This window comes from Gossypium hirsutum, chromosome A11, assembly GCF_007990345.1.
Source record: "Gossypium hirsutum isolate 1008001.06 chromosome A11, Gossypium_hirsutum_v2.1, whole genome shotgun sequence".
NCBI lineage: Eukaryota > Viridiplantae > Streptophyta > Magnoliopsida > Malvales > Malvaceae > Gossypium > Gossypium hirsutum.
The window spans coordinates 2973483-2986301 of record NC_053434.1 but is presented as its reverse complement, the minus strand read 5'-3'; the positions used below and the strand labels follow the sequence as shown (position 1 = coordinate 2986301).

General features: G+C 29.9%; 2 protein-coding genes across 4 annotated transcripts; one reads left to right on the top strand and one right to left on the bottom strand.

The window, feature by feature from the left end:
- Positions 1-2415, top strand: LOC121209617 (vacuolar protein sorting-associated protein 29). 2 transcript variants are annotated; one of them, XM_041080572.1, is made up of 4 exons: positions 1-166; positions 253-407; positions 1394-1531; positions 1884-2415. In XM_041080572.1, exons 2-4 carry the CDS (start codon positions 276-278, stop codon positions 2187-2189), a joined length of 576 nt encoding a protein of 191 aa, XP_040936506.1. In that variant the 5' UTR covers positions 1-166; positions 253-275; the 3' UTR covers positions 2190-2415. The 2 variants fall into 2 exon arrangements, with proteins under 2 accessions (XP_040936506.1, XP_040936507.1); XM_041080573.1 differs by having other exon boundaries at positions 17-166; positions 263-407.
- Positions 2416-3461: 1046 nt separating this feature from the next.
- LOC121202962 (galactose mutarotase) lies at positions 3462-4913 on the bottom strand. 2 transcript variants are annotated; one of them, XM_041080570.1, is made up of 4 exons: positions 4715-4913; positions 4583-4632; positions 4383-4506; positions 3462-4302 (listed from the first exon to the last, which is right to left on the bottom strand). In XM_041080570.1, exons 1-4 carry the CDS (start codon positions 4875-4877, stop codon positions 3572-3574), a joined length of 1068 nt encoding a protein of 355 aa, XP_040936504.1. In that variant the 5' UTR covers positions 4878-4913; the 3' UTR covers positions 3462-3571. The 2 variants fall into 2 exon arrangements, with proteins under 2 accessions (XP_040936504.1, XP_040936505.1); XM_041080571.1 differs by having other exon boundaries at positions 3462-4194; positions 4715-4906.
- Between the last annotated feature and the right edge of the window lie 7906 nt (positions 4914-12819).

The following is a 12819-nucleotide window of genomic DNA, read 5'->3' as shown; positions in this document are numbered from 1 at the left end:
ACAAGCCACCAAACAGTTTTTGTGGAACGAATCGTCAACTAAATAAATACTATTATATACAAAATTCTGTAAAATAGAGTAAAAAGGGACTCTTTTCATTTATTATTAGTGTTTTATGTGCATTTGTGGGTTTCATCCCCAAAATTGAAAGCCAAATCTTTCACCGGTAATCGATCATTTATACAATTTCTTTTCATACTCATGTTTCCTTGTTTGGGTTTCTTTCAAAATTTCTGAATCAAACTGGTGTAGTTATTGGTAGATATTAGAAGAAGATGGTGCTGGTTTTGGCTTTGGGGGATTTGCATATACCCCATCGGGCGGCTGATCTCCCTCCCAAATTCAAGTCCATGCTGGTTCCTGGAAAGATCCAACACATCATTTGCACTGGTAATCTTTGCATCAAGGTATCCCATCTTTCTTTTCCTTTCTGGGTTTTTTTTTTTGTAGCTGAAATCATAGTTGAATTTGGTTCCACTTCTTTAGCACTTTGGGTTTTATGTTTCTCGGCAAGCAATTGACTATGTTTATTTTCTCTTCCTTCTTTGGAACTATGGATTGTTCATTCCTTTGTAGTAGTTATGCTAAATTTATGCCTAATTTAATCTGGATTTAATGTTTTTGCCCAATTATTTTCTCTTTGAGCTGTAATATGCGAAGAGATATTATTTGCTAGTTTGAATTTGGGAAAAGCAGCAGAAGCTACCTTACCTGAATTATTAGTATTTTAAATGATCGACAGCAATTGTTTTATTTGATAATTGTAATTTCGATCCGAATAGCCATTGCTGCTACCTTGCTTTTATACATGCAAAGAACGATTCCTGTCATGTTTGATCTCAAATGCGTATAATCGCGTGTCAGATACTGGTTTGTGTTCAAAATTTCCGAAGCTTTTCCGTATGTTTGAAGGATTTTATCTCAATCCTCTGAATATTTGTAGGGCATATGTGCCACTTTTGAGAAACCGAGAAGAGTCCGTGTAACATAGCATTAAGTAGGATTGAAGTACATATTCGGTTGAACTTAGAAACATGTAGGAAGTTAGTCACTAAGGGCTAGTTTCTCATTGCTTTTGAAAAGTGCTGCAAAAAAATGCTTATGAAAAATGCTTTTGAAAAGCTTGGTTTAAAATTTAAGGGTTTACTATCTCTTTAGTATTGCTTATGGCTTTAAAAGCACTTTTGAAAAGCAATGAGAAACGATGCCTAAGTCTAAGCTGTTTTTCTCTTATTTGCATAGCCAACAGCTAATCAAATGAACCTGATTTGTTAGCTTTAGCTTTAGCTTTATGGAAATTACGCCATAGTATTTCTACCAATTGAACTTTTACGGTTTTCGTTTATCTTATTAAAATTACCACTGGCTCAGCTAATTCGGACTAAAATTTCAGGAAGTTCAAGATTACTTGAAGACACTTTGTCCTGACTTGCATATTACCAGAGGTGAATATGATGAAGATACAAGATATCCCGAGACCAAAACATTAACTATCGGACAATTCAAGTTGGGATTGTGCCATGGCCATCAGGTATTATTTTCTTCTTTCCGCTGGTATATAGTATTGGACTCTGCATTTTAAATCAGTACCTAGTTTGCCATTGATGCGGATTATAAATTCATATTGAAGCATGCATCTCCTGCTGTGAAAAATATGTGATTTCATGCTAATGGTGTTATCCACACCTATGTCACTTGGATTCTGTTGTGAAATATCGGATGCAAGAATGAGTCCAACTTGAATATGCTCTTTTTCCCTTTTTTTTTTTCAAGTTTTCCCATGTATTTTTTAATGATCCATGAGGGATATATCTCTGAACCCTTGTAGATCTGCACATTTCAGCCAATACTAATCAGTCTTAATACGACTTTGATGCATCAAGGTCATTCCCTGGGGTGACCTAGACTCCTTAGCCATGCTACAGAGGCAACTGGATGTAGACATACTTGTAACAGGTCACACCCACCAGTTCACTGCTTACAAACATGAAGGCGGAGTTGTTATAAACCCGGGGTCTGCTACTGGTGCATATAGCAGCATCACTTATGATGTCAACCCTAGCTTTGTCTTGATGGATATCGATGGACTACGTGTTGTGGTCTATGTCTATGAACTCATCGACGGAGAGGTTAAAGTCGACAAAATCGATTTTAAGAAGACACCTGCTACAACTCACTCTGCTCATTGAAACTTTGGGGTTTGTTCTCTGTTGCTGTTCACATTTTCTATGAATTCGCTCAAAAGTTTGTCTTGCTAATCTAATGTTATGTCCTGTTTTGGAAGCCATTGGTTTGGATTAAATTAAAGAAAATGAAAGTAAAAGCTAAGACAAGCTTTGAAATGGACTTTTTTTTTTTTTGAGATGTTAGTGTGCCTTTACATGAATAATAGTTTTGATAAGTTATTGGTTTTTATTATTTTTTTTCATGCAGATTATCAAAACTAGATAACCTTTTTTTTTTCTTTTAATGTTGGGTTCGGGTTATCAGCTAGCTTCTAATATGATTTCTTTTTATCACATGTATGAACGGACTTGCGATTTGTCTCTTCTTTTATTTTTCTTGAGAGGGCCATTTGTCTCATTTGGTTATATATTATTGCATAAATCAAGTAAATTGGGTACCTTAAAAAAGGAAAAAAAAAAGAAGAAAGAAAGTAAATTGGGGAAATTTTAAGCTACAATTTGATATTCGACAGGGTAGATCGACACAGTAGATTAGTTTTTATTGATGAGTAGAACCATGTTATGAAAAAAAGTTAAACATGGAAAGAGTTTTTAATTGATACATGCAACAACAATTTTATCATTTTAGTGATTTAAATAAAATTTTTTGAATAATTTAATATTTTATATTTTTTGAAATTGAGTAACTAAAGTGTAAATTTACTAATATTTTAATAACTTTGAGTGAAGTTTACCCTTATATATATATATTGGTCAAAAGAAAATAAACCTAAGACTTGCTTTCACAATAGGGGATATTGTTTACACCTCCCTTGTGATCTCTTCAAACAATGTTTGGTTTTTTTATATCAAAAATCAATTTTACCGTACAATCTGTAATTTCATTTAACTCCCTAGAAATGCGTTGCAGGACTCTATGTCTAATATTTACTAAGAGTTGATGAATATATAACCCATGTATTTTTAAGTATTTTCAAATATCAATCATTAAACAATGAAACAAATTAATCAAGTGTACTTTAATGGCATTAGGTATAATTTAATTAATCAAGTGTTTTTTATGTCAATCCTTAAACAACATCCTTTTAATTTAAATGGAGATTTAAGGCTCGACTACTAGTCTAACCTAACATAAATTATGTACATATAATTAATAATTGTGAATTACAAAATTTATATTAGTATTTTTATTAAATTATAAAAAATTAATAAAATAAAATGAGAATTTGTGTTCAACTTTTTTTAAGTGTATACACACCCTTAAATTAATCAATATAAAAAATTATTTTTTATTTGCAACTGTTCTAAAATAATAATAAACAAATAAACAAATTTAAACATACTATAAAATCAATTAGTAAACCTAAACCTTAATCCTCATACTCTTAATGAGCAGTGAACCTATAAACCATAAAATGCTTATATATCCCTCGAGGCTTAACGATCTGAGATGGAAAATTTGGGTGATTCACTGCATCAGGGAATCCTTGAGTCTCAAGGCAAAACCCTGCATGTTTTCCATACACAGTTCCATTTCTGCCCTTCTCATTCTTCAACATATTGCTTGTATAAAACTGGACCCCAGGCATATTGGTCCATAGCTCCATTTTCCTTCCACATTTGCTTTCTACAACCACAGCAACTTTCCTCAAGTGTCTCGACCGCCTCGATTTATGGAGCACATAGTTTATGTCGTATCCGTGGGGTAATTGGTCGAACTTGCTGCCGATCTTGCGAGGCCGGCGGAAATCATAAGGGGTTTTTCGAACTGGAACGATTTCACCCGTTGGGATTAGTTCAGAGTCCACCGGTGTTAACTTAGAGCCAAATAGCTTAAGTGTGTGAGACATGATGTCGCCACTGTTGTGGCCACCGAGGTTCCAATAGGTATGTAAGGCTAAATTCACTGGGGTTGGTTTGATTAGTGGCTTGGCCATCATTTTCACAGCTAGTTTGTTCTTATGAAGCAACATATATGTCACTGAAACTGAAAGATTTCCGGGAAAACCTGCATAATTTAAGAGAAGTTTTTTAATGTTTTTAGGGACGAAAGTTATAGCTTTCAGTTTATAACTTTTCACGGTCCATATAACATCAGAAAATCCCTTGCTTCCACTTAAATTTAAAAAATGTCAAAATGTTAAAATATAACTAACAATTTCAATTTTAGTTAGAAAATAGTAAAAAAAATTTTACCATGAAGGGTGTTTTTTCCATCATTAGCATCGGTTTTATAAGTGACACCATTTAAAATAAACTTAGCCCCTCCAATTCTATTAGCCACTCGGCCTACAATGGCTCCAAAATAGGTTGTATCATTCTGAGAGAAACCCAAAATTCAAAATCATAATCGATTATAATAACATTCATCATATTCGCTTTCATCATAATATTACCTTGTAATCATTAACCAAGTCATAACCGAGAACAACATCATCCAATTTCCCTAAATAAATAAACAATTTTGCATTAGTTTTAAAATTGTGAAAACACAAAATATAAAGTAAAAAAAAAAGTACTAGGGATACCAGTTTTATCAGGGAGAATAACAGAGAGCATAGTTGCACCATAATTAGTGAACTTAGCAGAGAAATATCCTCTCTTAAGTTCATATACTTTAACATGCTGTGCTTTAGAAAAGCATAATAAAGAAAGGACAATAAAAACACAAAAGGAAAAAATATTAGCCATGGTTTAATGTTAATGAGAAATACAGCTAAAAGTCACAGACTATATAGAGAGAAGAAGGGTTTGCATTAAGTTGAAACTGGGTAAAAAATAAGTAGATAAGCACAGAGTTTACAGATCAAAGATAAATATCCCGCTTATTTTGCAGAAAAATCTGTAGGTTATGATTATGAATACTGAAAATTATGGCAAGAATTTATTGCATTATAACTCTGTTTTTTTTACGCCACCGTATATGGATTTGGTGTTTATTCTTCTAAAACTCAATTTGAGTTTATTAGTTTTTGGATAAATATCAAAATTGCGTATGAATTTTATTTTAATTTGTAATTTGATACATAAATTTTTATTTAGTACAATTATATACTTGAAATTTTAATCATGGTTCATATGTATACATAACAAAAATTTGTGATTCAAACTATTAAGTTTAAAGAAATAATACATCACTTTCTTTTCATATTAGATAAATATAATTATATTTGTCTATACAATATGTATAAAAGCCGTATAGTTTTGATATTTATCCCTTAATAAATTCAAATTAATTTTTAATAACATGTGGAATGATTGGATTTGCTTTTTATTTATGTAGATATTTAAAATTATTTTATTTTTTATTATATTTTATAAAAAATATATATTTTATTAAAATTACATTATATTATCTCTCAAAAAATACATTATATTATAGTATTTATTATATTAATAAAAATATACTTATTTTAATAAATTATTAAATATCTTCATGTAGCATATAGGATACGTACTATTTAAATCTGTTTAGATACATAAAAGTAGTGTTATTTGAACAATTACATAAACCAAAATATGAAAATATATAATTAATACGATAAAAACTTTTTTCACTTATTAAATTTTAATATTTAGCGGATTTAAAATAAGTAAGAAAAATCCACCCATTGGCCATTACTCTTTCTTTTCGCGTGGTGGTTCCAAGAATATGAGATGAGAGATTCGATTTTTTCTTTGTTATCTTTATTTTTGCCTTTAATGGACTTAACGAAATACTAAAATTATTCAAAAAGTTTGAAACTTAATTTGTACAAATAATAATAAGACAAATTCAACATCTATGTCGAAATATATATGTGCAAACTTAATTTTTGCCTTACAGATAAATCACTCTGTGCATATAATTGTTTATATTGGTTTCTGGTGTTAATCAAGTAAATGTAGTTTTCTATCATTTAACTCTTGGATTTTGTCACTTCTGATGTTTGATGGCAGGCTGCTTATGCATTCATGATATCGACGTTCATTTACAAGTCATCTGCAGCCATGACATACGGGCACTTTCCCACTCAATATCTTCTTAATAGAGGGCTACACCATCTTAATGCGACTACTGAAAATCCAACGGATCCTGGAATGAAGTGGGAGGATCGAAAGGGTAGGCTGGCCAGCTCGCAAGCTCGCACTTTGACAGGCTCACCAAGTGAGAGAGCTGCTGCATGGTTGACCAACTCGTAACAGTATTTTCTAGCAGTGCCTATCCTACTCATAATATTTGCTCAAATTCCAGGTAACTCAGAGTTATTGGATCAGGTCAAGCTCTCAGAAAGTACCAAGTTAGAGCTGGTCGTTACAATGGAGGGATGAAGCGTCGTCTCAGTGTTGCAGCTGCCCTTTTAGGCAGAGGCGGATACCGGGGGGGGGGAGAACAATTCTTTCTTGACTTACGTCATCCCTTATTATCGAGAAAATTACCTCACTGTAAGCACTTCGGTAATCTTAAACTATGTATCTGTTGCATTTTACTTTTTAACTATTTGCCTCCAACAGAAATTCTTCAGGGAACTCCAACCGAGAGAAAAGGAATTCGGCATAGGCGATGTACAACTCGGTCTCACTACGCTCGAAGAAGTTTTCATGGACGTTGCAATGAGGACGGAGTTAGAAACCGCTTTCACCGAAGGACGAATGACGACTTTTACGATGCCAAACGGATTAGACGTTGAGGTATGTTTCAATCGTCCGAACACTCCTCAACGTTTATATATATGTGTCGGATAAGGATACTTACAAACCAATGGGTGTTATTACAGATACCAGTTGGGGCAAGGTATATAGGGATTCCAGGGACAGAGTCACCACACTATCCGCAAGGCTTCGCAGTGGAAGTGTATTGGCAACAAGATCCTTTAACCGAGAAATTATGCATGGCTGGTCACTCGGCTGAAATTGCAGTGCCTCCCAATTTTCAACGCTTGCCTTCTGTAACATCAACTACTCCGCCTAATACCTTAGGCAAAGGTGGTACAGTTAAAGGAATCGTGGTCAGTTACTAAAAAAGAAAAATTATAACATCAGTTTTTTAGAGGTAAATTGCACATCACCCCCGTCTACTTAGAAATTGGTTGGTGAAAAAAAGCAACAATTTAATTATTTAATTTGTTTTTTAAAATAATAAAATTTTTAATTATATAATAATTAATTGAAATATTAAGTGTTTATAAGTAATATATTTGTTTTTTATTGGGAGAATTTACATGTAGAATTACAATATATATTTGAGCAATTACAAAATACAAATGAACAGTTAAATTGTCTAATATGTCGTTTTTTTATTAATTAGTCAAATAGACCTTTTTTTTGAAAATTTAGGAAAATAAACCGGTTTTGGAGAGAGTGTGTGTAAGCGTATCTAGCTAGACGTGGAAAGCGTGTCGCATTTTTTTAACTTTTTTAATATAACTTTGGTTAGATGGTTAAATGTTAGTGGTTTTGTTCTTGAGTCCTAAGTTCGATTTCTCTCTTTGAGTCTAAGGTTCAATTTCTCCTCTTTTAAACATATTTGAAATTAATAACTCTATCAACTAATTTTTTGATATATTTTTCTTTATAATACTTATATGTCAAATATTTATTTTCTCCACGTATATTGTAGACATGGTAATTTCTAATATTATAAACTGAAATAATTATTTCAAATATAAATATTATTTTTATATGTAAACTATTTCAAATATCATTATTTTTTCATCTACATTGTGCTATGATGCTTCAAATATTTTTATATGTGAAATATTTTAATTAATTATTTCAAATATCATTATGTTTATATGTGAAATATTTTTAATGCGAAAATAATATATTTATTAATTAAAAAAAAGCTTGAAACAACACGAAATAAAAATTACAAATATGTTTAGAAGAGGAGGAATTGAATTTGGGACTCAAAGATAAAATCATTATTATTTAATCATTTAACCAATTGTGTAACAGCCTAATTTTCAGTGGTGTCGGAACAGTGATTCGAGATCACTAAATCCAACAAATGAGTAGGAAATATTATTAATTTAGTGAGTATAAGTTAAATGTGAAGTTAGGAAAAATTTTGAAATAGTGAAATGTACAAATATATATATTAAAATAATTAGAATTGAAAACGAGGTATCGAGACCTCGAGAATTTTAAATCGAGCCATAAATATTTTTATAAATATTTATGGAGTGTTAATAAGTTAGTATTAAAGTTTCATCAAGAAATTTTAAAGTACTGATAGCTAATTGAACAAAAAGGACTAAATTGTATCAAATGCAAAATTGTGGGAAATGATTAAATAGCTTAAATGATAAAAGAAAGAGGGTTTAAAAGGAAAATAGACCCAAGGTCTATTTGGGCTGGACGGCAAGAGCATGAAATCACCAAGAAAATAAGGGCAAAATTGGAAAATTACAAAACTTACTTAATAAAGCTAGGATTAAAGTGGAATTATCTAGATTTCTCTTTATTTTTCTGCATTGTCATCAGCAAAAACACCATGGAAGAGTTCCCTTAAGCTGGTTTTTCATATTTTACTGCAAGTAAGTTCAATTCTTGATTATTTCTTGAAATTTTTGTGTTTTTGTGACTTTTACAACTAGGTCCATTTGTTGAATTCATTAGTTATTGATTCTATGAAAGAAATTGAAAGTTTCTATGAATATGTGCTGGAAGTATATGATGATTTGATATAGAATTAGAGCTTTAAATTGTTTATATGCTGATTTTATTGAAAGAATTGAATAGAAAGTGAATGTTTGGGACCTAAATTGTAAAAGAGTTTGAAGTTAAGAGTTTTATGTGGAAATTCTAAATTTCAATAGTTATGAAATAACTTATAATGTCTAGGAAAAGTATTAATTGAGAAAATTAGTTTAATTGAGGGGTTAATTAAGTAAGGACTGAATTGTATGAACTGTGAAATTTGGGACAAAATGAAAATCAACATTTTGCACTAAAACAGTTTTGGACAGCAGCAATAGTCTAACTTTGAAAAATCTCCAAAAATTGTATAAATATAATTAGAGGATGAATAAAATATGAAATTAAAGCTTATTGAGTCTAGTTTCTTATAGAAGAAACAGTGTAAGCAATGGAACTGTAAATCATGAGATATAATAAGTTTTGTGAGACAATGTCAAAATGATTTCGGGTTCCCCTGTTCTGAATTTGGAAAATCATAAAAAATTGGATAAAAATAATTAAGGGGTCAAATTTATATTTTTAAAATCCTTAAAGAGTCTATTTTCAATATAAATAAGCGGGAACATCATCCGAATCTTGTACGATGAGATAATTAATTCTTAGTGAAGAAGGGTCGGAACTGTCAGACAGCAGAACAGGGGCAACTTTAAAGAATTAACTGTACTTATTGGCTAAACCAAAAATTTTATGGTAATAATATAAGTAAGTCTAGTTTCAGGGAAAATTAGCAGATCTTAATTTCGAGTTATTTAGCTTAATATATAAATAATTTAGTGACTATGACGCAAATGGACAATTTTGAATATACATAAGTAAATAGTGAAATTATTGATAATGTTACTTGTTGCATGTTATATAAATTAAGGATGTGGAATGGAGAGGAGGAGGAGGAAAAATATGTATGAATATTCATCAAGCATGGCTAATTTGCATGTTTTAGGCTCAGGGACTAAATTGAATAAAAGTAAAACTTTATGGGTAATTTTATAAAAATGTCAGAAATGACCAAATTGCATGAAATGGATTATTTTATTATTTAAATTACAAAATTGAATGAAATTATTAATTTAGCTCAAGATCAGGGAAAAACATGTTTTAAGGACTAAATTGAAAAGTGTTGAAATTATGGAAAATTCTGACATTTTATAGAATTCATAGGTTGTTATCAATTTGTGTGAGAATAAAGGCTGGAAATAAGGATTAAATTGCAATAATTTTATTTTATACCTAATGATGAAATCGTCATTAATTAAAAGTTTAGGGGCAAAATGATGATTTTGTTTAGAGCATTAGTTGAATGTATTATAACATGAAATAAATGAAAACGATGATCAAATTTCTTTATAAAGATTCAGATGACTTGAATACGAGACTTGAACGTGGTAAAGAAAAGATATCGGATTAGTGAAATATCTGATAAATGAATCGGTAACTCCGGTAATGCTTTGTAACTCTATTCCGGTGACGGATTCGGGTTAGGGGCGTTACAAATTGAGCAAATATGTTAAAAATATTAATTAAAAATAATAAAAAGTTCAAAACAATATGAAATAAAAAATGCAAATGTGTGTGGGGAGGAATCAAACTTGGGACTCGAGGACAAAACTAGAGGTGTGCATGGGCCGGGCCGGGTTCAACTAAAAATTCAAGCTCGTTTGTTAGGCCCGGGCCTGGCTCGGCCTGAAAAATAGGCTTAAAATTTTATCCAAGCCCGACCAGGATAAAAATGTTAAAACTCGGGCCCGGCCTGGCCCATAATACACCAAAAATACTAAAAACATCAAAATAAATATTTTCCAACAAATTGAAAATAAATTTTAATAAATATGTATATTTAAATAATACTAAAATATATGCATCTTAACAAGCAAATGCCTCTAAAATAATAACAAAATTAACAAATGTCTTTAAAATAATAACAAAATTAACAATAAAATAAGTTTTATATAATATCCAAACAATAACAACAAAATAGTAGTAACATAATAGTACAATGGTCGCAAAATAGGAAGAAAACAACAAGAAAAAAATTAAAAAACAAAAAAAAGCATATTTTTTTCTTTTAGTGAATTTGGGCTCGGGCCAAAAATGCCTTACCTGAGGCTGGGACCGTTTTTTAAACGGGTCTTTTTTGTCTAAGCCAATTTTTCGAGCCTATATTTTTGCCCAAATCCTTCCACATTTCCATGAGCAGATATAGACAAAACTACTAACATTTAAATATCTAATCAAAGATTTATTGTATTAAAAAAGTAAAAAAAATGTGACTTAAAGGGAAAGCGCATCCAACTGAGCGTGTTTCCCTACCACTTGGACGTACTTTTATATTTTCTCTCCAAAATCGACCTATTTGACCAATTAACAAAAAAAAATATTTTTATACTATTTAACCCTAATAAACTAAGAACCAAGATAACTTGTACTTAAAAAGTAAAAAATTAAGTCCTTTTTAAAATAAAAAGAATCTCAGTTCAGTCACTAAATTTTAATAAAAAATGAACATAATAAGTTGACAAATGTTAATAAAAACTACCAATAACAATTATGGATGAATTATAATTTTTAAATTAAAAACATACTTAAATTTTAAGTATTTAAAACACAAAGATTAAATCTTAAATTTTAAATAAATAAAAAATTTTTTGGTTAAATTTTCTGAAAAATTCGCGTCAGCTCAAACTTAAAAGCTTAGAAGAGAAACAAATTAAACTTAATAACTTAAAAGAAACCAAAAATAAAAAAGGAAGAAACTGTTCCACTTTTTAAAGACGTTTCGAGGGAATTATCTACGGGAGTTGAAATGTTTTCATAAAGTCATCTGTCAATTGCATTGGATGGTTGTAAATTATGGTTTAAAATTCCAAAAAATCAATCTAATATTAATCTAGATTAGATGTTAAATATTAATTTCAATTAGACTTAAAGTATATTTAAAACACAATAATTAACTTTTAAATATATATATTTGTACTACATAAACAACTTAAATAAAACGTATTTAAAAACATACGACATTATTAAAATTTATGATGATATTTAAACATATATATATTCTCAACGTATCAAAGCTATTTATGCAATATGTTAACACTCAAACCAACATAATGATCTAATTTACGTTATATTGATATATGGAGTACTCAATTAAAACACTTAAAATTTGAAGATCAATTTAAATTCTAAATCATAATTTGAAAATATCTAAGAAGGTTTTTGGCTCATGTTACATTCTTAAGATAATTTTATTTTTCAACATAAACGTTCTCAAATCCCATAAATTTCCTTGAGTTAGTAATCTTATATTCCCAATAGTGTTAAGATTCTAGATTACACAAGTTAACTTAAGAGTCAGATTACATTTTACCTTCCTATTAAAAAAATAGACAAATTAATCTATGTATATTAGATCAGATAATAAATTAATTCTTTTTGTTAAAAATTCCATCAATTTATATTGTAAAAAACTGGTGCAATTTGTAGAATAACCAAATAGTGACACATGATATGCCATGTATACCTAAACTAACTTTTAACGATACAAATAGATGTAATTTTTATCAGAATGACTAGTTTATTCTTTAATCTAATATATAAAAAATATTTTTTTAATTTTTAAGTAAATAGACAAAATACATTATTTCATAATACTTTTATCATTAATTTGAATACCAACTCTTTCGAGATTCTAAGGGGTAATCATCATGTAAGGACATTTTTATCCTTTCAAGGGTAATCCCAATGCCTCCCCTGGTTTGTCCTCACTTACTGATTTTGGATCCTCAGATGGCTAGAAAAGAAAATATAAAATAAACGTTATTTTAACAATTACTTTGGATCATTCGCAAATTGACCCATATTATTTAAATAATTTTTTTGGTGAAATTAAATAATAATCATTTTTCTAGATTCATCCTTAATATCTGAAATGACCATACTAATATCACATAATCAT